The sequence below is a fragment of the Symphodus melops genome, assembly GCF_947650265.1.
Source record: "Symphodus melops genome assembly, chromosome: 12".
Taxonomy (NCBI): Eukaryota; Metazoa; Chordata; class Actinopteri; order Labriformes; family Labridae; genus Symphodus; species Symphodus melops.
The window spans coordinates 19,674,624-19,699,836 of NC_136702.1; the positions used below are offsets into that span (position 1 = coordinate 19,674,624).

The following is a 25,213-nucleotide window of genomic DNA, read 5'->3' on the forward strand; positions in this document are numbered from 1 at the left end:
AGCTCCCTCCCCCCTATTCTCACCACCTTCTCCAGATGCACTATGGAGAGCCTACTGACCAACTGCCTCTCTGTCTGGTCCGGAGCCTGCAGTGCCTTCGACTGGAAGCCCCTTCAGAGAGTGTTTGAACCAGGCCTCAGAAAATCAGCAGAGACACCTCCCTCGCCGCTAGACTCTGCAAAGAGGTTCTGCAGCCTCTGAAGCAGAACCTGCAGGTTCTGTAACAACTTCTTCCCTCAGGCCATAAGTCTTTGGAACACAAAAATAATCCCTTCATCCCCATATTTTCAAAGCAGTCTGCGCAAATCAAATTATCTGGAATTTCAGCCAAGCCAGAAGGCTGCTTTTCAATATTAAACAATGCTTTCAAAAACAGAACAGAAACATGAATTTCTGCTAAATACCATAGACTAGTCTGCGTAACAAGTACACATGCTTTTGCAGTCTAGAGCAGAGATTCTGAACCTCAGTCTTTTTAACATTTAAAACAAGGTTTCTTATTGTGATTTCTCTTAACTGTACAACTGTTGGATAAAAATTCACAGTTCTATCATCAGTTTGAGCTGCCACAGCCACGCCCCTAGACTTGGCCAATAACTTAAAAAAAGGTCTCTTGCATTCTATTTGATAGACTAGTGAATTAAGTGGGAAATCAGGAGAGAGTGTGGAACGACATGTGGGAAAGGAGCCAAAGGTTGGACATGAACCTTGGCTACCCGCTTGGAGGACGATAGCCTTGGTAATTGGGGAACGACCTAAATCCTTTTTCCATCTACGCTACTGATGTGGATATTTTTAACAAATCAGCAGCTATTCCTGAGAACAAAAAAACAACACATCTGAGACGAATAAAATGTTTGAAAAGTTTTTCACTGGGCCTAATGCACCTGCCAAAGACAAGACTTTTTGAGCATGGTAGCCTTCAAATTTGTGCTCATTTAGTGAACAAAATAAGAAATCCCTCGGATTAAAATGGGTTCCTCATAACCTCATTGCTTGTACCCTAATTAGGTTGTGATAATATAGCATCCTACAAATACTCATGGATCTGCCTGTACTAACCCTCTCATTATAATGTCTTTGCACATGAGGAGGCCTTTGTGAGAAATGCTCATGATTTATACTTGACAACGTAACAACTCCACTTGACAGCAGGTTGTGCACATGTGTTAAACCCACTACATAGCATTAATGTTATGTAAACATTGACACAGCCTTGAACAAATGAGTTCAACCAACATGACGTTTTACATGAAAGAACACTTAAGTGCTTAATTCAAGCACTTAATTCAAGCACTTAAGTCAATTACTATACTTCATACAGAAATTAAGTTTTCACATTAGATACGTGCCATATTCTATTTGACAGAATGTTTCTTCAAGCACCCTCAATGTCTTATAACCCTGAAGTCTTTCTTTGAAAAAAAAAAAGAGAAGCTGAAGGGAAAGGCTCTCTCTACAGGAGAGCACAGTAAAGAACATTTCTCAGAAGATGCACTGACCTCAATGTCATTTCTCAGGTTCTCCACAGGGATGTTGGATCCATCTGTTGTTGTGAGGGATAAAGTGCCTATTAGGCCACTGATGTTCCCCCTCTCATTCCAGGAAAACGGGTTTTTATCTAAACTCAGCATCTGTAAATAAAGGAGCGTGATAACCTTATTAGCACATCTGACACCTTGCAAAATTATAGAAAATACATTGGGAAAAGGGGAAGCACAAAGCAGTTACTTTCAAGCGGCTGATTTGTTTCCTAGATTGAGAGTTCATTTCTGTTTTGTGACTTGAATTAATGCATGTTGTGTTTTGGCGTGCCACTGAACTCAAATAATTGCCAGTGACAGTGTGGTATTGTGACATTCATTCTGCAGCACACTACTCATATTTATGGGAAAGAAAAGCCATCACAATGATTTGGTGTTCATGGAAATGCTTAAAAATATATATAGGAAACTATATTTAACCAATAAACTACAATTAAATGTCAAATAAATTAACTTCAAATCATGCATCATCTCTAAAGTGCTGACTCTGATTGGATTACACACCAGCTCTCCCACTGACTTACTCGAACATCCACTGGTTCATCTGAGGGTAACATATCAGAGGGGAGAGGTGGGAGATGAAACGAGCTGCAAGAACAGTTGGGAATATTTATGGGCTCTCTGTGCAAACTTCCTGGGGTCACTCTGAGGAAAAAGGTATGTAAGTAATTCTTATGAGTTTGACGGTTTTGTACTAGAAAATCAAAAATGGCTAAATATACAAACAAACTAAAATGCTAAATGGCTATACATAACATAGAATCTCAATACAGTATCTGTCCAGTTACTGTAAAATATCGCCTATAGATTAGTATAGTTAACCGGTAGACTCTAAAAAGACAGAACATAGCAAATCTAAGTAAAAAGTGTAGCAAAATATGCCCTCTGCTGAAGCTCACCAACAAATGGAATCTTTTTTTTTTTACAAACATTGTCAGGTTTTTTTGTATCCCAACATTATAATTTCTTGGTTTTATTTGTTTATGCTGAGGCTAACCAGCAACTGGTTGTAAAACACAACAACCACAATCATCTCATCCATCTCTTAGCCATATTATGAAATGAAGCTTTCAGCTCTACGTTTGTCAAAGCTGGTGGCTGACACTCACCTGTTAACAAACACACTAATATGATCATCGTGGATAATGGTTGGCCCTTCATTCGGCTCTTTCAATGCTAACAGTGCACTCTGTGTATTTTCCAAAGCAAGTACAAGGGCATCTGATGTGTTTTTCTGCAAATGATAACACAAGTCACAAGTTAATGTGATACGTATAGATAAGTAAATATAGAATGTCATTGCCATCAACACAAGATGGATAATACAGGGAAAACAAGTGTATCACTGACGATGTTTCTGCTCACTAAACTCATTAACACAACTAAGTAATAAACATTTTAATAGCAAATGGACTTGAGAGTGTATAGAGCTTTTGTAGTCTCTAGATTAAAGTGCTTTATACACCAAAGCTACACCTACCCATCCACATACTGGCAGAGGCTGCTATGTAAAGTGTCCATCAGTGTTAACATGTCCCATCCACACACATTCATACACCACGGATGCAGCAGCAGAAGGAACTTTGGATTCAGTATCTGGCCAATGTAGCACTTGAACATCTGCAAAATGATCTCAGTATCAAACCTCCAACCTTCTGGTTGAGCCACTGGTGGTAAATTCCAGTGGTAAATTCTTGTTTGTTTGTTTTTTTGGGTTTTTTTTTTCAAATGAAGAAATATATTTAAAGTGAAAAAAAAAACAGACTCAGAGGCACTGGTGGCGCAGTGGTTAGTGTCTCCATATATGGAGGCTATAATCCTCAACACAGACGGCCCGGGTTCGCATCCAGCCTGTGGCTCCATTCCCATGTCAATCCCCACTCTCCCTGATTTCCATCTCTGTCCACAGTCCTATCTCTAAGCACAAGAAGTCCAAAAATACATCTTTAAAAACAGGGATCTCCAACCTCTTTTCCTGTGAGAGCTCTTTTAACAAAATGAAAGTGGCCAAGAGCTACCTTCATCACATTAATCTACATAATTCACATCAAGGTCCAACAAAAAACATGTTGTTTTACATTTGTTGTTGTGACACAAAAGCTATGCTGCTGAAATGTACCTTAATGTCCAGGAAAACATTATTACTTTACACTTGGTTTTATGGGTTAAATATATAAATAGTGGGAATTGGTGCATTTTACGGTGGCCAGTAGGGGTCAAACGCTCAGCAACTGATGAAACGATAAAACATTTAGAAAAATGTGCAGCATATTCAGAATTGCCTAACATTCAGAAGCAAATGCAAACTCCTGAAACAAATGCAAAGAAACAAACACGCTGCAAAAGGAAACAAACACGCTGCAAAAGGAAACAAACGTGCTGCAAAAAGGCAAAACAACTACATAAGCATCAAACGCGCTGCAAGAAGACAAAATAATTTTAAGTCAAAAACAACAGCACGTACAGAAACGTGCTCCAGGTTTGGCCACAAGGGAAGTGCCCCAGGCCCATAGAAGGTGCTACATAAAGTTTAGGTTTTCTTATTTGACTTTGATAGACTTCGATTAATACCTGGGGACAATTCGGGTTTACACTGTTATTTTAGGAACATGCTTCTTACGCGCAGAGGCCTGAATTACACACATGCACAAACAGGACCTGTGGACATAAATTGAAGGAGAGATTTCACAGTGGGCCGGTACATACTGCTTCGCAGGGAGCACACCAGAGGAGTTTTTTTGAGGAGTAGGTGCCTTACTCAAGGGCAACTCGACAGTGCTGGGGAAGTGCTCTGGCACCTCTCCAGCGACCAGAACAAGTTCCGTATTTTGGTCCACACTGGGACTTGAATTGAACCAGCGACCCTCCATTTCCCAACCCAAGTCCCTACGGATGGAGCTACTGCCGCCCGAGATTCAGATAAGGAAGTTGTATTGTTTAAAGATACAGAATAACATCAATAAACACGGACAGAGTCCAACTGGGTTGAACTCGTTGCTCATCTCTTGTTTACAGTTTACCATAACTCCCTGTCATCAAACAATGACACTTCACCCAGCCTCCTGCCCTGAGAATCCTCGCGGACTGAAGTCCAGTACTTAAGTCGGGCAACAGTGCCAGTAGCCGACTTAGCCGACAGCCAACTTAATCAAGCTACCTGTCTAGCAGACCTCACTTCTAAAAGTTGTGTGTGTTTTTTTAGTAGGTTGTAGAGCCGTATTTGTGCACAAAAGACAGTCGGGCATAGCCCCGGAGAAACGGTGCTCTGGTGGTGTTTATTGGTAGGCTATGTTGTTTGATAATAAATCCACTTCCTTGTCCTCCCACATCTGTGGGCATCCATCTGTTGAGAAATAAGCTGGGATTCAGTAAGTGTAACCTCGGTTTGCCTGGAGCCAAGTCCGGCAACTCACAACGATCCTCCCGGAGTCGAACAGAGTATGCACCATTTTAAACCATGACAAAAATTGCAAACTCAACAGATAGTCAGGTTACTGAAAATCTTCCTGCAAGCTACCTGTTGGAGACCCTGGTTTAAATTATAATGTGACCAAATAAAGGGGCCAATTAGGTATTCTGAACCACAGAGTTTGAGGACTGTTAACAGTCCTTAGATGAGCAAAATTGCAGCTCAAAGTCATTTACTGTATCAGCAAGTGAAATATTTAATTCCTAATGGGTGATTGTGGTGGCTGTGGCTCAATGGAGTTTCGCTCCCTACAGCCCATAACCCTGCATGGGCAAGACACGGCGCACTAAATTGCTCAAGTCAGCCTTGTGTGAATGCAAATGAATGGGATAGGTTAATACTCTTGGGTACTTTGCACAGTTAAAAAGAGACAGAAAAGTCAGATCACACAATGTCCTTCAAGTTTCCTTTTATACAACAACAGACACGTTTCAGCACTAGGCCTTCATCAGCGTTTCAGACCAGTTCAAATGCCCTTATTTGCAGCCTCTTCCATCAGTGTGTGCATGTAACTGAATGAATGAGTAAATGGAAAGTGTCGACTAAAAATGTGCCTTACAAGTACAAATCAATTAACCATTTACCAATGCTTATCCAAAGAAGTTAATCCCATTAGAATGGACTTTTTGGTGAAATACTCACATCGGAAGAACAGTGCAAGATATTTCCAGCACCTTCCACAATAGTGCTTGCTGCATCGTGCATTTCCTTTTTGTTTTCTTCAGTTTTTTCCAAGTCCATGTGGAGAAGAGATGAGCTGAGCTCAACCAACAATAACGAAGCCTTTACCTGGAGGTGTAAATTAAGTCTCACAATCACAGACATATCTGAAAGTAGCAGCCACCTTTTGAAAACATAAACAACATCAACATATCTGAACAAAAGGGCATTCTTTAGCACACTTTCAGTCCTATTTGTCTGAAAGTTGCTAGCTAACATGGTCACCGCTTAAATTATAACATCAGATCATCACTTCAGTAGTGTTTGTTTATTAAAAAAAAAGGGAGAATCCTTAAACCACTGTAAGATCAAAGTCTACCAAATGTTGATATGTCTCAGAGAATAATGCTGAAACTTAATTGTTAACACTTGTTAACGATAGTGGCATTGACACCATTTTTTTGGCAGGAATATGAGAAGTTTGTTCAATTCAATTCAAATCAAATTAAAATACATGTATTTATCTGCTAGGAATTTCATTTGTGTAAAAGAACATCAGTTTGCATACAGCTAGACACAAAACTAAAACTAAAACAAACGTACAAAGTCATTTTGTTTCATAAAGGGTCAGTAGAGCATCTATCAGAATTCATCCACAATGTCCGCTCAGGTTTTTTTTAATTTATTTTTTTTACTGTAGCATGCAGCAGTAAAAAGCCTTTTGTGTCTGCCAGGTGGGTGTTTAATCAAGTGTGTAAGGTCATGAGAAAGCTTTACTAGCAGTGAGCAACTTCTGTTGTCAAGGACTTATGACACGCTAAATTTCAAGTCTCAGCTGTTGTGCTTTTTGTCCTTGATAATGAAAGCTCTTACAAGTTTACCACAACTATAAATCATTGACCTCTTCCATCTATATCTATGTGTGAGGCTCTCACTGTGTGATACCATAGCAGAGGAGGTGAGTTCAGAGCTTTTCTGGCTGACAGCAATAAGTCCTCTGGCCAGCACCTGAACCTCTTCTGGCTGTTTGGATGGAGCTTCTTTTACTGTGTCGGTCATTATGTCCAGCATCTGTTCACGGAGCTTACGGAGACAATTCACACGTGTTATTCATAATGATACCATTGTACATTATTTAACTAAGTATAGTAGTAGTAGTACACTGTTTCTCAACTTCATAAAGGAATTGTTATGTTCACACTGATGACTGTTGTTTAGGTCTTCTTCATGTGATGGCACCAGTTGGGAGTATGACATATTTATGGTGAAGTAATACTAAAGAGCCAAACATTTAATGAATCTGAATTATTTGTTGATATTATTATCTATTTGGGCTAATCTTGGTTTTTGCTTTTGTGAATTGATTTGGGTTATGTGTGCCTCATTTCCCCTTCTTTAAAGAAGAGCTGCTCCGTATCAGCTGGGTATTTTAAGGTGATTAATGACACCGGGGGGAGGCTGGTGTGAGTGGGAAGCAGAACCATTTGTTTGACTGCAAACGACAGCAAAAATGATTAACAGGAAGAAACAACTTAACTCAGTTTGGTATCTAGAAGTGACATCATCTAGTTGAATTATCTTTGCTAACATTTATCTTTCGTGGATGACATTAGTTGATCTTTAACAACTTTTGAGTTCATTAAAGGCTTATTTTTCCTATTCTGTTCTTAGAATGCTTAGATCATTGGCTCTTTCAACACCTCTTTTTGTAAAAGACATTATCAACAGAATAATCCAAAATTGTACATGTTTACCCTTTAACATTTTCACTGTTCTACCCCCGTATGAGGTGAGTAATTGCAGTATAATCTATATAAAAGAAGTATGTCAGTTCTTTCTCTTTGTTTGAAGGTGTAAGGGTTGATAACTCTAATTAAACCCTGGATCACATTTGGCTGCAGATGGTAACTAGTAACTGTTCTTTAGTCACCAACTCAAATTTTAGAAACTAATTTTGCTAAATTTTTAATTGTCTTTTAACACTCCAAACCAATTTACAGATTTTTTTTTAATAATCGCTATATGCATACATTTACATCGTATATTGTTTTTACCTTTTGCTTCTCAGCTTTGTTCGATGCATCCGATTGACTGTTCAGTTGGTTGGATACAGAATGAAAGATCTGTCCCACAGTCTTTCCAGTTAGTTGACCCTGTTTCTTCAGCTTATCAACAACATTCTTCACTGTAGCTGAAAGACTGCCTCCTGAAGAGCCAGAGGGTGGTTTGTAATCCTTCACCTGAGGAGAAGAAGAAATATACTTACTGTGGTTTCCATTCAAAGACACGTTTTTTAAGCTGTATTTCACATGGATTCAGGAAGATAGTCGATGGTAAAGAGGAAATCATTTTTATAGACAGAAGCAGACAAATCAGCAGACACTGACAAAGAATTAAACTATTGTGTACAGCAATATTTAATATTGATCAATATTTAATCTTGTTTTTTATCCTTTGCAGCTCAATTAAAAGTTGGATATTAACGGCTATGAAACCTTGAGAACAGATTTTAAGACTCAAACTGATGCTCCCTTCAGACACACCGCCTTCATCCCTCAGCTACTCTCTGTCCTGTTGTTCCCCTGACCTTTATTTCCTGTTTGACCAGCAGGGTTCTGTAGAGCAGAGACTGCAGCAGAGGCCAACAGAATAAATCTAAAGCAAGTTTCTACGATCATTTACCAGTAATAATATATATATATATATATATATATATATATATATATACATATAAACAAACTTGATTTGGTTATTATGTTTTTCTCTATTTATGCCACAGTAGTTATATTAAATCATATCTGTTCTCTTTCAGTTGTATTTTGCGACAACTCTGCATTATTATGACATTAGACAGTTTCTCTGAGTGGTTGGCACCTTCTCTGTTCCCCTATGAGGCACCTAGGCTAATGGTCTGAGAGGGAGGATTAAAAAAAAACATGTATGAAACAACTCTGAGCAAAAAACCAACAAGCTGAAGATGGCGCTGTCCGAACTCCATGTCCCTAGGTGAACACAGAGCTAAGAACAACAAATCCAAAGGGGCTTTGACTCCACTCTCTTTTTCTGTAATATAAGAAACCATTTCAAAATTCTTAAAGAAAAGAGCAAGGTAGCCTACAGTTTTTGCTTGTACAGGCTATAGTCCTATAAGCAAGCTGGTTCAAATCTGACCTGAGCTTCTTTTCAGCATTTCATTCCTCGCCCTCTCACTCCTAATTTCCTACTCTATCTACTGTCCTATCTCATAGGCATAAGAAGAGCAAGCCTTTTTCAAACACCTTTTTCTGCTTATCTGTTATTTCAAATGAATAAGTGATTTGGAGAGTTTAAACATTTCTTTTCAGTTTGCAATAGAATATTGATAGAGATGGGATTATTTAACAATGCATCGCAATGGTGACTGATTCCTTGAGTTTTTCTTCATGCCATTCAGAGGGTGCCTTCTTATGCCTGCCTGAATTCAGCAGCATTACTCATCATGTTTCTACAGAGTACTTACCTTTGTAGTTATGGTGGTACTGACAACAAAGCTGCCTTTTTTTGCAGTAGCTTTGATGATAAGAGTGTAGTTGGATTTTCTGTCTCCCCGAGGAAGAAAGACAGATTTGACCTCTTTGTTCTTTGTGCATTGCAGATGCTTCCCTGACAAAATTAAATCCATCAAATAATTAACTTGATAATTATATTGGAAAATGTTCTATGTGGGTAAAGCACATTTCCCCAACAGGATTACTTACCATCTTGGGTCTTGAAACAATACTGACAGTTCGGGCAAGGCGTTTCAGTATTGCAATTTATCGTGAATGCATCAAGGGTGGTTCCACTATCTGGCGAGATGCTACAATTAAGGCCATTGTAACTGCTGGTCGCCGGAGATGATGTATAATCAGTGGTAGCTGTGTTACTGGTCATCGTGTTGATAGTATTTGAAGCTGTGTTAGAGGATGCTGAGGAAAATGCGGTGGTGGCAATGTTTGTTGTAATAGCAGTGTTAGCAGTGCTTTCTGAGTTCCCGCTGTTGGTCGCTATCGTTGTAGTAGTAGCTGTTCCATCAGGGGGAGCAGTGCTTTCTGAGTTCCCACTGTTGGTCGCTATCGTTGTAGTAGTAGCTGTTCCATCAGGGAGAACAGTGCTTTCTGAGTTCCCGCTGTTGGTCGCTATCGTTGTAGTAGTAGCTGTTCCATCAGGGAGAACAGTGCTTTCTGACTTCCCGCTGTTGGTCGCTATCGTTGTAGTAGTAGCTGTTCCATCAGGGAGAACAGTGCTTTCTGAGTTCCCGCTGTTGGTCGCTATCGTTGTAGTAGTAGCTGTTCCATCAGGGAGAACAGTGCTTTCTGAGTTCCCGCTGTTGGTCGCTATCGTTGTAGTAGTAGCTGTTCCATCAGGGAGAACAGTGCTTTCTGAGTTCCCGCTGTTGGTCGCTATTGTTGTAGTAGTAGCTGTTCCATCAGGGAGAACAGTGCTTTCTGAGTTCCCGCTGTTGGTCGCTATCGTTGTAGTAGTAGCTGTTCCATCAGGGAGAACAGTGCTTTCTGAGTTCCCGCTGTTGGTCGCTATCGTTGTAGTAGTAGCTGTTCCATCAGGGGGAGCAGTGCTTTCTGAGTTCCCGCTGTTGGTCGCTATCGTTGTAGTAGTAGCTGTTCCATCAGGGAGAACAGTGCTTTCTGAGTTCCCGCTGTTGGTCGCTATCGTTGTAGTAGTAGCTGTTCCATCAGGGGGAACAGTGCTTTCTGAGTTCCCACTGTCTGCTGATACAGTGTCAGGATCAGGAGTGTTAGTTGTTTGATCATCACCACATTCATTTTGATGAACTCTGTGAGATGACCTCGCGTTTGACAATGGTGTCCCTATGAAGTACGTTTGGTAAAAATATTCGTAATCCTCTGTGGTATGACAAGAAAGGCACAATAAAAAAGTGTTATATTTACATACATGCAAAAATGTTCCACAATCGACATGATAAAAACCTTATCCTTCAGTGAATGAGGGGCATGGCAAAAGAACATTGTCAACATCTACATTTCAACATTATTAACTGATCTGAAAGCAATACATTTTTTAAGTACTCCAACAAAATAAATCCACAGAGCTCTGACCATTTAAAAAAAAAAAAAAAAAAAAAGTTAAACACACTTTGATATGTTATCACCACTGAGACACCGTTCCTCTCTGCCAGTTCAAGTATGGCATTGCTCACATGATATTGAGTCCCACCATCTTGTCTTCTTGTGAGGGGCCTTTGTTTTGCATCTTTGTAACAGCTGTTGGTCTCTCCCTGTAAATACTGCAAATTCTCATGCAAGTTAATTCGGTCAGTGGTTTATATATAAAGTAGTTTCACAATATTAAACAGTATGGAGACTTACTGTCCAGTCCTTGTCTTCAGCTGGGTCCTCAATGTGCCACACAACAGTTGGACACACTTCGTCTCCACAAGTCATTTCAATTTTTGTATTTTTGTTCATCTGTATGGGGTCACAGCCGATTTCGCAAGAGAGCCTGTGGTCCAAAAAAAAGTTAACACATTACTGCAGCATGTTGGTTTTGAAAAGCTATGTATTGCAACTATTAAGAAGGGGTTGAAGAGATTAGTTGACTTCTCATTGCAATGCAGACAGCTGACTACACTGTAACATGTCAATGTCAGCATTAAATGGAAACAAAAACAACAAAAATGATTGCCATGAAGAAATATATTTGTCATAATTTACATCATCTTAACCTTTAACTGACAAATAAGCTATTCTTTCAGTTGTTTGTTCATGGCAGTCACTTTGTTGACCAAACACTGACATTAACGTTTCAAAGTATTTACAGCCAGCTCAATCGCTTTCAATGATCCTTGTGTCCACCACATAAATGATTATTGGGGTAACCCAAACATTAGAAAGAAAATGAAGGTTTAAGAAAGAATTTCTGCAGCTGTTTGTCAACACTTTAAAAGTTGGAGATAAATGGGGAAGTAATCCACTCACACCTCATATTTCCACCATGTAGAACCTGGTTCAATGGTGACCCATAACTAGGATAGAGTTCCCTGTCTTGCTATTCAAAGCTAACTTTGCTATCCCTGCCAGTGGGAGATTTTCTTTCTCTGACTGGGAATACCTCAATAGCAGCCAAGCTTTCATCCAGCTCATATTGATTCCTATTTGTTATATGCAATCCCATTTTTCCCATCCACATTTTTAATCTCAGACTGTGAGAGTAAACAACTAAATTTGTTTCCCTTTTGTTTTTGTTTCGCGAGTGTCCTTTTTTCCCCCTATTTTGTAGCACATGCAATGTTGTTGCAAATACATTATATCAGCAGAGTTGCCACCTTTTGTAGTTTCTACTTGCCTCTCAATAGTTTGTGTAAATTGTCCGCTTTCAGTGTATGCATTATTACAAATCGTTATGGATACTTATGGCAAAGCATTTCATTCTTCTGTGATTTCACAATGTCATCAGATATCATCTCAACTTTTATCATAAACAAACTTAAACTTACAAAAAATGTGTTAGTCATGCAACCCCTACCATTATAGTGGTTTAAAATAAGACAATCTTATCAGGATAAAGTGTATCAAATGACTAATCAATCATTGAATTTCATTTATCTGCTTGATCTGGGAATCTTTCAATGTCAGCATTACAATGACATGAACAACTGTTCATCATATTTTTCTAGCTACTTAATCAAACATCAGTCCTTCTGTCATTTGTTTCAGTTATTTTCTTAAACCAATGACAATGTAATGTTGATTTAAGTTGGTAGATTTATGATGTAAGAAAATATCAGTTACAGATAAATTAGACGATCAAGTGTGAAGGACACAAATGACAGTGTAAGTTTTAGTTTATGTTATTAAGAACTATAAAGTACCTTAACCAACTTGGAGCTTCTTTCTGAGGGGTAAAGGTGATGCATATGGAGCCAGTATCCTTCACCTTATTTTGATTGTCAATCACATTAAAGTGATACTTATTAAACTGAAATGGATCTGGTAGACAATTTCCTTGAACGATGCGCTCTACTCCAGGGCTACTCCCTTGACATTGACAAGGATTTGCTGTAAATAAACACAAAACATTAATTATTAATCCTTATGGTACTGTACGTTGGAGAGGCAGCTCTCTCCTATGTAAACTGTAAAATGTGAACTGCAGTATACCCATTTAAAACGCTCGGTGTCAGTTACATACAGGTCCTTTAATCAGTCAACAGAAACATGAGATGCTTTTACTAGTTAGCTATAGCTGATAAATCTGACAGATGTCTTCTCAACTGGCAAAGTGTCTCGAAATGAAGTGATGTTTTATTTACCTTGGTCTGAAATTAAAGCTAATTAAACACATAAATCAGATTTTTTTCCTTTGTCTTTTGTGAGACTTGAAAGCTGTGCATGTTGGGCTTTAGTGAACCCATTTGCTTGCTCTAGCCCCACATTTAGCTAAGACAATCCAAAAAGGGTCTCATAGTTATGTACTTTATGGAAAATATAGAAAATAAATGTTTTATACGAAAAAGAAAAAAAAAAAGAGTAAGAAAACACAATCCTCACTGCATGTCCACTCGTAACGCCTGTTCGCTGCGTTTAGATTGAAGCCACTTTTGACTGTGAGTTTGATCTTTAGATCTACGTTAGGCTTGGTTCCTGTTGTTGTTGCACAGAGTTTTTTATGTTGACTTCTGACAACTCGAATGTGTTTCTTTCTCTGAAAATGAAAAACAGGATTTACAATGATGCAATGGACAGACAATGCAGAAGAATGAGCCAGATCATTCATAACCACAAACAAAAGTTAGACAGATAGAAAAGTGAATATTAATTATCATTACTGTTACGCATTATCAGATAATGGGTTGACCAGTACCTTGTAAAATCCAAACAGATCTTCATTTAGTTTATTTCCACAGGGAGTGAACATATCCACATCCACTTCCAAAGAGGAGAAGACATTCCAGGCTCTGAGTTTGACCTGCACAGATCCTGTTGTGAAACACAGTCATAGAATATATTATATAAGGTTCATGTTTGAAATGTAATAGTTCATGTTTGATCAGAAGTGTTCCTAGTTCCCACTCTGTGGGGAGTCAGTGAATGCATCAGGGAGAGTGTTGAGTGGAGCTGGAGGGGCAGAACGGTAAATGTGTGAAGCTGCTGTGAGAGCAACCGCGAGAGAGAGTTAGTTGAGGTCTTTTACAGCAAGTTGTTGTTTGCTCTCTGCTTTGTTTGTGGCATAGTCACGGCCGACGATGACCAGTTAATACAGCTGATAAACAAACTATCTTCTCGTCCTTACAATGTCCCCACGGATGTTACAATACTTATATGTATATGTTTTAATTGTACCTTCTTTTTTAATCCCTGAGGGAAATTCTGGTTTACACTCATTGAGAGACATGCTTCTCACACACTTAGACCTAAATAACGCACATGCACACACAGGATCTGTGGATATAAAGTAATGGAGAGATGTCAGAGTGGCACTGCTACACACGCAGCACGCCAGAGCAGTGGGGGGTTCAGTGCCTTATTCAAGGGCACATCGGCAGTACACGGAAAGTGGCCTGTCACCTCTCCAGCAACAGACTAACTTCCAAATCATGGTCTGCACAGGGACTTGAACCCTCCGGTTCCCAACCCAAGTCCTGACAGAGTAAGCCAAAAGCCCCGTTTCCACCAAGCGGTCCGGTATGGATCAGTACAGATTGGTCGGTTTAGTTTAGTTAAGTCTGATTCTGTTTGCTTTTCCACAGCCAACCGTGCCCTATTTGGTAGGCGGTGCGTAAGCCGGATGCTGATAGCCTTGTCAGCTACGTAATAGCGTCACATCATAGCAGCTAATAACTAACCCGCTTATAAATTTAACAAAAGAGAAAAACGCGACACAGAAAACAAAACCAAAGATGGAAGACATCCAGCAATCTACTTTGTCATTAGCATTTGGCTCTTTGAGGGTTGAATCAATATACTTGGCACCCCAAGAGAAGGGTACCAAAAAGCAACACGGTATGGGTCGGTAATTTGGGAATCTTTCCCAGCTTTGGTCAGTAGAAATGCCACATAATGTGTGCCATACCGAAACTGTTGTATTGGTCTGGTTTTCTTCTGTTTGGGTTGTATTTGACCTCATGAACAGTCCCTGTTTTAGAACTTGTCTTTCTTACCTTTAAGGGGGTTCTCAATATGAAACATGTCCTTCGTTTTATTCATTTCTCTGATGGCAGTGAATGAATTGCTGTCTCCAGTCAGGAAGAAGAGGAGCTTCACAGGCACTCCTTTTCCAAGTGAAACATTCATGGTTATTTTTGATGTGTCTCCACAGTTTGATTGCTTAGTCAACACAGTCGCCTTCAGCCCGGCTACTTTCTCCAACACACACATCTGAATTACAAACGAGAAATACATCTTCTCAGTAATGCATGTAGGAACGACTACATGTCAAACAGATTATACACTGATTGATAGATAAACACTTTTATTTTCATCCAGTTGTCAAAAACTTGCTGTGTAATGGCTCTTTTTAAAGGTGCTAACAGCTCCTTCATGCTGCCTCAACCAGCTTTGACTGTGTTACGGGATCAGCACTCCAAACATATGTGACCTAAACTTCTTGTACTGCGCCTGAAAGCATCTTGCATTGATACTCCGGGATCAAAGCTACATGAACTCTGTAAAAGCTGCTGACGTTAAGCTCCTTTTGCATACACATAGCTTGTTTTTCATACACTCAGGTTTGCAGTTTTTAATTGTCCATCCTGTTTTTTATTTTGTAATAAGCTGTCAAGGTCTTCAAGACAAAATGTAATAATACAAAATACTTTTTTTTTTAAAAATCTTGCACTGTGGTGTGGGGAAATAGATGTGTCCATATGTAACAATTTAATTTATGGTTAGATATGAATGAATGACTCAATAATTCTTAAAAAAGATATACTTGTTTTTTTTAAGTGTCAAAATAAAGGTCAAATCAAAAAAGTATAAACATGTGCAGAGAGTTTTTGATTTAATAAATATTAAAATGGGTAACTTAAAATACTGGACTGTTAAATGACTTTTTAAAGCATAGTTTTTGGTCAGCATGGGTCTATAGTACATTTGTTAACTTCAGGCATTGGTGTAAGACACACACCTCAAGTATTTATGTGATGAATGAATGAACGACTGAATGAATACATTTGTATTTTTGTTTCTGGCCTAACATTGCCCATTCCTTATGAGATTATTCAGAGACATTTAAAGACAACATTACGTACCGCTATCACACTGACACAAAATAAATCCAATACAAAAATGATAGAAAGATAAAGTTAACAATTCAAAACCAAAAACTCTGGTATGAAAAAATACCTCATACAAAAAAATAGAAAGCAAAAAGACAAAGAGGCAGAAGGCGAGGGCGACAAAGAGAAAGTGACAGTGCTTTCAAATATACACATACCTCAGAGTGGATCTTACACAGTCATAGGAAGAGATCTTTTTAAACCTTTTTCACTTGAGACACATAACTGTCTATGTTATTGAAATTACTTAACCTTTCTTAACACCAAAAGCTACGATGAAAGTTGCAGTGACAAAAGAAGCTTTGATTTGAAAACATTTCTGAACAGCCTTGTAAAAATGAAAACAGGATGTTTTAATGTGATTACTGCAACATTTCAAAAACCTGAAATCTAACTCTGTTCTTTGTTGATTAGTAATTATAATTTTATCAGAGTGAAAGTGAGATAAAAGTTTTAAACACAGACTTGACATCACAGGATGGTGATGGAACCACTGTGCTTTAATAGTCACACTAATTATAATACACTAATTAAAGGTTAAATGTAATTGAGAGAGGATTTTACTCCTTCATCAACTTCCTTCTCAAATAATTTAAATGTCACTCTTAAACTTTTATATTTTATATTTCATTATGTAAAAATTATAAAGTTGCATTATGTCTGCTAAAACTCCTTTATTGATGAACATTATGCGTCCACTTAATAGGTGTAGAATTACCTGCAGATCTGCGGAGGTTTCTGGGAACATGGCCATGTTTGATGCATAAATAGTCAGCTGATGGCAGCCAGGCCCGAGCTGCTGCATCATGTCTGAAGTCACTGTGACGTTCTGGGGAAGGTTTTCTCTGATCACAGATAAACTGGACAACAACATTTCATCTTTCTGGATTCGGTACATCACATTTGTACCTGAAAGAAAAGGTATGAAAAACACAACATCTAAATTGCTCTGCTAACGAATGAAACAAAGAGAATATTAGGCTACAACACAAAAAAGACCTCAAGCTTTCAAGCAATTGGGCAGGATGAATCATGGGATCATCGGGGCACCTACCTGCTTTAACTTCCATTTCAATTTGAAATGGCTCTCCGTCAAGTCCTTTGCAGTCTGTAGCATGAAAAGACAATTTCCCAGAAAAGCACCTGATGACGCCCAACTCTGTGATGGACTCTTGAATGGTAATCCTTTTCTGAGCTGTAATGTGTATGTCAGTGTGGGTGCATTCAGCTACCACAACAAATGCATTTGGATGTTTATATTTGTACACCACACTGTCCTCCAACCTGGAAAAAAGCACAAGATTACAAATGTGACACACACACAAACACCAGCCATTCCTCCAAAGTGAAAACAAAATGTGAACCAGGATACTGTTGTGTTGGTAATGTGTTTTAGATTAAGCATTTGATTATACGCCATTTTTTTTGTGAACTTGCTGTTGACATGAACTTTGGAAAGAATGTCAATGTAACGTGGAGATGTGATGGTAAGCAATGTAACAATCCAGGGATGTTAAAGGCTTCACCAAAAGACACTCCCTTCCTCCCTCAGTCACAAGATTAAAACAAATCACATCTTTTATTACCATTACATGTTTTGTGTCTTTTAACATGACATAAAAGCACCATCACCTGGTATGGAGCAAGGACATACTAAAGTTTTACTGGAAAAGATGTTCTTCTATAACCAGCACTTTATTTTGGTGTGAAAGATTGGCTACTGACTTATTTAATGAGGCAGATTTAGAAACTAAAAGCACATTGTGTCGCTCTCTCTCTAATGAAATCAATCGAGCTAACCTAATACTGATCTCTCCCCCCTCTGCTGTTGTTTAAAATGAAAAAATAATCAGCTGGACCATAAAATATGACTGCGTTTCCTGAGATATACTGTAGCTAAATGTAGCTAAAGCGGTTTTCAATGAATCGGCACAACAAACACTATCAACATAATCACCAACAAACAATAAAATACATGATTTGAATTTAATCTAAAATGTAAATCCAGTAACTGTAATATGCCCTTTAGAGAAACAGACATTTTTCTTCTGCATTGTCAAGGCTAGGGCTTTTCAAGAAGAGTGAACCTTCATGTGAGACTTCAGTGGAAAGTTACTTCAAATATTTGAGACTTTTAAAAAATCTATTTCTACTCACCCATCTGAAACACGCAGATCTAAAAGGTGCCCATCTCCAGTACTCAGCTTGCAGTTAAAGTCTCCTTGGGGAAAGTCTAAGAGCCACTTCACTCTAATGGTGACATCATCATAGACAGACGCCACTGAGCTCACAGACAGTGCGAGGACTATAGAAAACAAGATCAGTTAAGGTGATGCTTTTTCCATTCTACAACAGGGGCATTTCAATGTAGCATGTGGCAAAACATTAACTTGATAAAAGGCACGTTGATGCCTAAATGGTCTGTATGAGGTGTTTATAATAATGTGTCCTTGGACTAGACATCTGCCAGGAGATATTATGTTGAAACAGGTACCTACCCTCTTTGCAGTGGTAGTCCACAGACATGTAGCTCCCATGTTGCGCACAGGGTTCACCAAAGGAGTCCACAAGTTCTGGTACCTGACATACCTGATGGCCGTGGCAGTAAGCTGGGAGACACATGGAGAACACGTTTAGGTGTTCATAACACACAGAGGTAGGAATGACTTAATGGGAATCACAAAAAAGTACAATATAGTATTACAATACTGTCAATATTCTAACTGTTTCAGTTTAAATGTTTTGCAACTTGAACAACATTTTACTCGACCACCAAAACTACAATGAACCAAACATTTAGCATCATAATCATAGACAGCACTATGTGCTTTTAAAATAAGCAGAAAACAGAACACTTCACATTCACAGTTCATGTTCAAGACCCAAAGACATGTGAACACTTAATCATAGCTACAAAATAAACCAATACAAAAAAGTTTAATTTATTTAATCTGGAAAGAAAGGGGGTGGACAGAGCCCTGACAAAATCTGACATCTGATAAGCCAACCCTTGTGTCTCTAAAACTCTAAAATATGATTGTGTCAAATGGTTTTCTGCCTTGTCAGTGGTGGGATTTTTGTGTGCTTCAGGCTTTCTTTTTTTTATGATGGAGCACACTCCTTTGTTTAGATGTTTTGATTAAAACTGTTGTCAGTTTGGGTTCTAAAAACATCTTCCAATATTCTTATTCTGGCACTCTGATGTTTTTCTGGATGGCAGACAGTGTGAAGAAACTAATAGGTACGCAGAATGTAATTTCTTAGCTGAAAAATGAATTTAAAGAGTGCAGACAAAGAAAAAAAAACTCAGTATGATAGGAAAAACTGGAAGATTGTTGGGGATATAATTTATTGCTATTCCAAACAAATTGGTTTCTGGTGTAAGTGTTCACATACTGATAACGTGAGCTGCCAGGGGAAGTGAGTATCATTATTGACTAAGCCATCAACACACCACTCGAGGGTCAGTGCTCTTCCCCAGGGACACTTCAACCTTAGACTGCAGGACCTGGGGATCGAACCCATTGAACTTCTTGTTAAGAGACGGCCGAGCTACAGGTGATCAAAATTTACAGTCTCCCCCATCTAAGTACTAACCAGGCCTGACCCAGATTAGCTTCCGAGATTGGACATGATCAGGCATGTTCAGGGTGGTATGGCTGTAAGCAAACCCAAAAAAAGACAGTGTGTTTCATACGCACACACATTGTATGAATATATTGGTCAATATTTGACTTTATTTTATGTTGTGTTTGTTGGCTCTCTGACTAGTCCAGCATGTATTCACTCTCTTATTCCATAATGCATCCTGGAAAAGGCTGCATATTAGCCCAAACAGGATGAGCAAGTTAGGACAAAAAGGATGGATGGATGCTCTGCTTTTGTTGTCAGTTAAATGCAGAAGTCAATATTTACTTTAAATGGTTAGATATAACCATATATAGATATATATAATGACATGACTTATCATTAAGGCTATTAAGCTATCATTGTTGTTGTTCCGTCTTTTGTGCTCATTGTTATAAGAGATTGGATTTCATGACAGTGATCTTCCATCCAGAACCTTTTCACAAGTGTTTGTTTTTCTATTCTGATTATTTCCTTTTCAGTTCTACATATTACAGGCTAAAAGAGTATCTTTTGTGATTAAAACATCAGTAAATAGCTCTGGATAATAACACTTTAACATCAGTTATGAAAAGAGGCTGAGCAACAAAATAATAAAGCCAAAATAAATGTTTGTTGTACAAAAGAGAACTGTTTGGCCTTCTTTTACCTTTTAATGTTTCCTGAACATCCAGCCAAGTGCACTGTTGTTGTGTGTGTGTCATCAGAGGGACGAGAGTAGATCGACAGTAATGCATGCTCTTTTGTCCATAGAAGCCACCATCTATCATTAAAACTTGACCGGAGCCACACTGTAAAGAGGTGTTACCACCTGCACACACAATGGATCTGCCAGACTCTGAAAAAGGTTCACAAAATTGATAGAAAGTTGTTAATACAACACATGACTGACCCAGTTTGCTTTTAAAGTCCGAGTCTAACACATACCAAACTGGCAGATGAAATGCAGTTTTCTGTCACAGTCTTTTGTGGCTTTCCATTGGAAACCAGAGTGCATCAGTATGTGTCCACAGGCGGCTCCTGGCTGCAGGCTGCCCTCCCATTTAGAAAATGTGACAGGTGAATTATCCAGCCAAGAGAAAGGACCTGGGGAATGGAAATACTGCTGAAGACACGTGTGTTATGAGAGCTTAAATGCCCACAATAATCATGAAATTTTAAGGATTCAAGATGTTTCATTCTTATTATACATCAATATTCTGTTTATTAAGAGGAATTAACATTGTTCACTACAATTTTCAAGGGCAGAACAAATACTCCTCTGACTGAACTTTCTCTATTACTTGTGCTCAACATACAGTATAGGGAAAACATATACGATTTGACAAACAGTTAACAGTGTTATTATGCTGTTTTTTCATCAGTAGGCTATAGGATTAAAAATATCTGAGAAATAAAATAGAATTGGAAGTGACTAAATCAATAATAAAGTACTTTCTTCTTCTGATTGAGTGTGAAGTCAAACCCCCCAAAATTGTTTCGTCTACCAGTTGTAGTCTTTGAAAAGACAGATGTGAGCCACAATGGTAAAATGTATTATAACATTTTCAACACTTTCAAACATGGGTGTTGTAGATCATTTCTATTTTCCAAATACATTGTACTCTGTGTGTGAATTCTTGATGTCACAAGAAGTTAAATTGTGATCATCAATTTAAATCATAGAATTTATGAAATTTGGACATAGTCTCAATGATGTCACCAAAGGTTGCGATGGAAATGTTATTTGGAGACTTTTGTTTTGCTACAGAAGCACACGGACAACATCATGTGCAAAGACAACATCAACAGTAAAATCAGGTTTGACTAAAACAGAGTGGAACAATCAGATAACAGAATAAGAGTTTATAACAAAATGGACATTCTGACTTAGTTATGTAAAGTGCAATATGGAGGTGTGCAAAGGTAAAAAAAAATGCAAGAGCAACCTGGCCTAATTGCTATTTAAGCCTCCCAAATATGTTCTTATTGGTCAAATTCAGGCTTCCAAACCATACAATGATACAAGAGCTTAAAACACATTCAGTTACACTTTCTTAAAAGAGAATCATCATTTCAGCTAAAACATGGCTTTATCATGGCCCTTTCTTCCTATCCTTCTTATCCCATCTCCCACATCCCATTTTGAAGCACAGCCCAGTTTTGGGAGATGGCTGTTTGTTATGTGCGTGCGGTTGTCCAAGATTCCTGCCTCTGTAACTTTTGCTGTAAGTTTTGCTCAAATGTTGCACATCCATTTATTATCAGGGGATTGCCAACAAACCTGATCTGATCAAGCGTAAACCTTTGCAAAAACATATGGTTTGAAACTTTCTTTTGAAATCATGGAAGTGACTGAAATGACAATACATTACATACAACTGCATGTATTTATTTTTTTTACCTATTTTGCTTTATACTATTTATCAGAAATGTTTGTCTATGGATTTTGATGTAAGATAAACTGCAGTATTTAAAGGATCAATTTAATATATAAGGGGCTTTAAATGAATAGTCCCCATTTAGTGGAAACTTGGATTTATAATTATGTGTCCTTGAAAGCTAATCCAAACTGATGCTCATTTCACTGCAAAAATCAGACAGCATGGAATGAGTTTCCTCCAGAGACTTGAGAAATATAAGTTACTGGTCCCAATCGACCTGATTGTTTCCATTTCGTTTAAAAAGTCATAAGAGTCTGGTCATCCCAGACTCTTACCCTGTCTCTTTCTGAATTTAGAAGCCTCCTACCTTCTGAAGTTGAAGAATGTTGCAGGTTTGAAGTGGCAGAATGTGCTACTCCAATCCACACGTCCTGCTCGGGGTCCTGATGAGTCTGAATGAAATATTGAGTTTCTTCATTTGGAATAAAAGCAAGGTGTCCACCACGCTGCTCACACCAGGTCTCAGCACCATAAAAAGTACGCTGGAGACCAACAAACTCAAAGCAGGAGCCTCCAAAGGTCTTCTGGTGTTCTGGGCAAGAAACATGCACCTTCTTTTTATCTTCTGCACAAGTCAGGCAGCTGAGGGTCATCAGGACGAGCAGATGCACAACAGTCAGGCTCATTGTTTCAGTTTCCACTTTAAAGACAACAACACTTAATTTCACATCACTCTTTTCAGCTTCCTGGTGCAATTTGAACAGCAGACAAATTTCAAGCTTGTCTCCTCACACATTCATCCTGCTACCATGCCACCTTAAAAGGGGTCTGACTCGAGCCTCTGCCACACACCTTGTTCTGGTTTCAATGGAAAATTGTTTATCTAAAAGCCAATGAAAGCATCGCTTTTGTTCAGAGGCCGAGCCACAACAAAGGAAACCGAGGGAGAGTATTTTGACCATAGCAAAGCAGCTTGAGGTCAGTGTGTACCAATGTTGTGCATCGTTTCATAATGCATTTCATTTGTATTTTATTTCATGAATTACTTTTATCGTGAAAAATGCCTCTCTACAAACAGAGCCTACCATATATTTTGGAGATGCAAAGTGACTTTATATGAAAACTGAATCCAAAATTCAGCGACCAAAAAGGCCACTTGTCCATGTGCTGCAGATGAAAACATATGTCCTTGATATCTTTTTTAAAGGTAAAATTGTAAATGATTAAACTGCAGAAAAGAGAACACTGTGTGAATGAGTAAACACAATGTTCTTGAATAAATTAAAATATAGAACGGTGATAGATGCCAGAAGTTTGAGGTGAAAAGTTTGTATTTCGACATTTTAATTGAATGTGGTTGTCAATGAAGTTCTGAAAAAACATAGATTGACTTTGAACTCAAAGAGACAACACATTAGACGTAATCAAAAGGCTGTGTTGAATCCTTAATTCTAATTGGTCAGCACACTGTTGCTATGAGGAACAGACTTGAAACAACCGACTCTGATGGACAGACTTCATAACATACAGGAAGTTAAGAATTACATCCTCTTGTATCTTAGTGTCTACATTTTCCTGTGTATTTTACCTCACCATTTACACTGTATTCTACTTATATATACCTATTTTATTTGTATTTATCTTATCTATTGTGTTTCGATTTTCATTTTGTATGACCTACTTGCTACTGCAAAGCCAGATTTTTCCCTCTGGGGGTTATTAAAGTATGATTTTACTTGATTTTTTCTTTCCCTTTTTTTCTACATCTAGTGCAAAATGAATCTACATGTCTATATAATCTGGCTGACTCTCGTCATGTCACAACAGAGTAGCACATTTTAAAAAGAGCTTCTCTCTATTAAACAAAAGCTTCTAGTCTTTGATTTAGCCATAGAGGATTTTCCTTGACAATGAAAGTTGAATATCTTGAACTCACCTGATGTTTCTCAGATAGAGAAATAGCAGAAGGGTTGGCACATTAAGAGCAATGACTCACTTGTTTTATTATACAACCTGTCTAATTCAAACCGAACAACAAACAGTGCTGGGCTAATGTTTCACACCATTTGCCATCGAAACCACATAACCCAAAGGGCAGGTTGTATAAAGAAAGACATAAACTATACAGGCAAATAAGGTCTAAATGATGCACCTTTTAAAAGGCTTTCTGATTATTTATTGTTACATTTTTGCATCACTGAATATGATTCACCCTGAGGTGACTGCCTCTAAAAGCAGCTGTTTAGTGCTTTTTGCTAGTTACCAAATAGACTAAAATTAATATGAATGCCTCTTTATTTGACTAAAATGACTTTTAAAAAAAAGTCAGTAAAGAAGCTGTTATGTTCTCCCCTGTTGTTCCCTGAGGTGCGTACGCGTCCCTGTCTTTTTTTTCTTTTTTCTTCGAGTCTGCTTGTCTCGTAAACTGGGACGGCTTCATAATACCAGAAAGCCTTAGATGTTATGTACAAGAGGTAACTTGGCAATCGTGCTTGAGCTCGGTACAGGACAACTTTACTCGTGTGATCTAGTGAACCTGGAAATCTGCACAGGTTCATGTTCTCCCCAAATAAACTCTCACACTGAGCATTTACATCTCAATCTGCATTCATTTCATTTGACCTTTTTGATCTGATGGTAGTGTTTTTGCTGTTATAGCTTCATTATCAAGCTTTTATGTTTTACCATGCTGCATATTTACATTATTTGTTTTCTCAGTGTGTCTGCTTATACAAAATCTGAAGTAGCAAAATGGACAGCTTTGACCACCTCTATCGATGCATTTATGACACATTTCTTTCAGCCCTTAATGCCTTTTCTTTGGACTTATGCATGCATAACATAAACCCTGAAGCAACTCTCTTCTAAATGGTCATTCAGTATGAGACAAAGTCATGCATTTATATCAGGCTGGTTGAGAGGAAACAGCAGAAACCACAGGCACCTGCAACCACTATGCATTATAAAAAGCTTTTACCCTCTTATCACAACAATAGAGGCTGGCTTATGTCATCAGAACATAAAAACAGGCTGATCTGCCTGAGTGACATGGCTTGACAAAGAGAAGAACAACCCATGTCTCTAACTTCATAATTCTACCTCATTTTTCGGTGTGTGTTCCTGCAATTTAAAAAACACATTTATTTTTGTGTTATGCTGCTACATCTGAGTCTTTTTCTTATCACTGTCTATTCACTCGTGAGTTGGACAGAAATTTCCTCCATCTGACTCAGAGATAGAGACTCAAATTTAGCAACACACAAAAATGTAAATATAT

At 38.3% G+C, this 25,213-nt stretch overlaps 1 protein-coding gene across 1 annotated transcript in view; it reads right to left on the minus strand.

Annotated features, from left to right (window-relative positions):
- The window catches only part of LOC306832957 (polycystin-1-like protein 2), a gene marked incomplete at its 5' end in the record, with an annotated part of 46,728 nt that extends 24,139 nt beyond the window's left edge, over nucleotides 1-22,589 (minus strand). The window contains 18 exons of the mRNA XM_079357979.1: nucleotides 1,503-1,634; nucleotides 2,069-2,189; nucleotides 2,654-2,778; nucleotides 5,656-5,802; nucleotides 6,619-6,756; nucleotides 7,728-7,913; nucleotides 9,173-9,315; nucleotides 9,411-10,421; nucleotides 13,221-13,374; nucleotides 13,534-13,649; nucleotides 14,831-15,047; nucleotides 16,665-16,855; nucleotides 17,001-17,230; nucleotides 18,104-18,251; nucleotides 18,445-18,555; nucleotides 20,223-20,411; nucleotides 20,501-20,659; nucleotides 22,304-22,589. Of these exons, the coding sequence (XP_079214105.1) occupies nucleotides 1,503-1,634; nucleotides 2,069-2,189; nucleotides 2,654-2,778; nucleotides 5,656-5,802; nucleotides 6,619-6,756; nucleotides 7,728-7,913; nucleotides 9,173-9,315; nucleotides 9,411-10,421; nucleotides 13,221-13,374; nucleotides 13,534-13,649; nucleotides 14,831-15,047; nucleotides 16,665-16,855; nucleotides 17,001-17,230; nucleotides 18,104-18,251; nucleotides 18,445-18,555; nucleotides 20,223-20,411; nucleotides 20,501-20,659; nucleotides 22,304-22,589 (3,804 nt within the window). The remainder of the gene's footprint in view (nucleotides 1-1,502; nucleotides 1,635-2,068; nucleotides 2,190-2,653; nucleotides 2,779-5,655; nucleotides 5,803-6,618; nucleotides 6,757-7,727; nucleotides 7,914-9,172; nucleotides 9,316-9,410; nucleotides 10,422-13,220; nucleotides 13,375-13,533; nucleotides 13,650-14,830; nucleotides 15,048-16,664; nucleotides 16,856-17,000; nucleotides 17,231-18,103; nucleotides 18,252-18,444; nucleotides 18,556-20,222; nucleotides 20,412-20,500; nucleotides 20,660-22,303) is intronic.
- Between the last annotated feature and the right edge of the window lie 2,624 nt (nucleotides 22,590-25,213).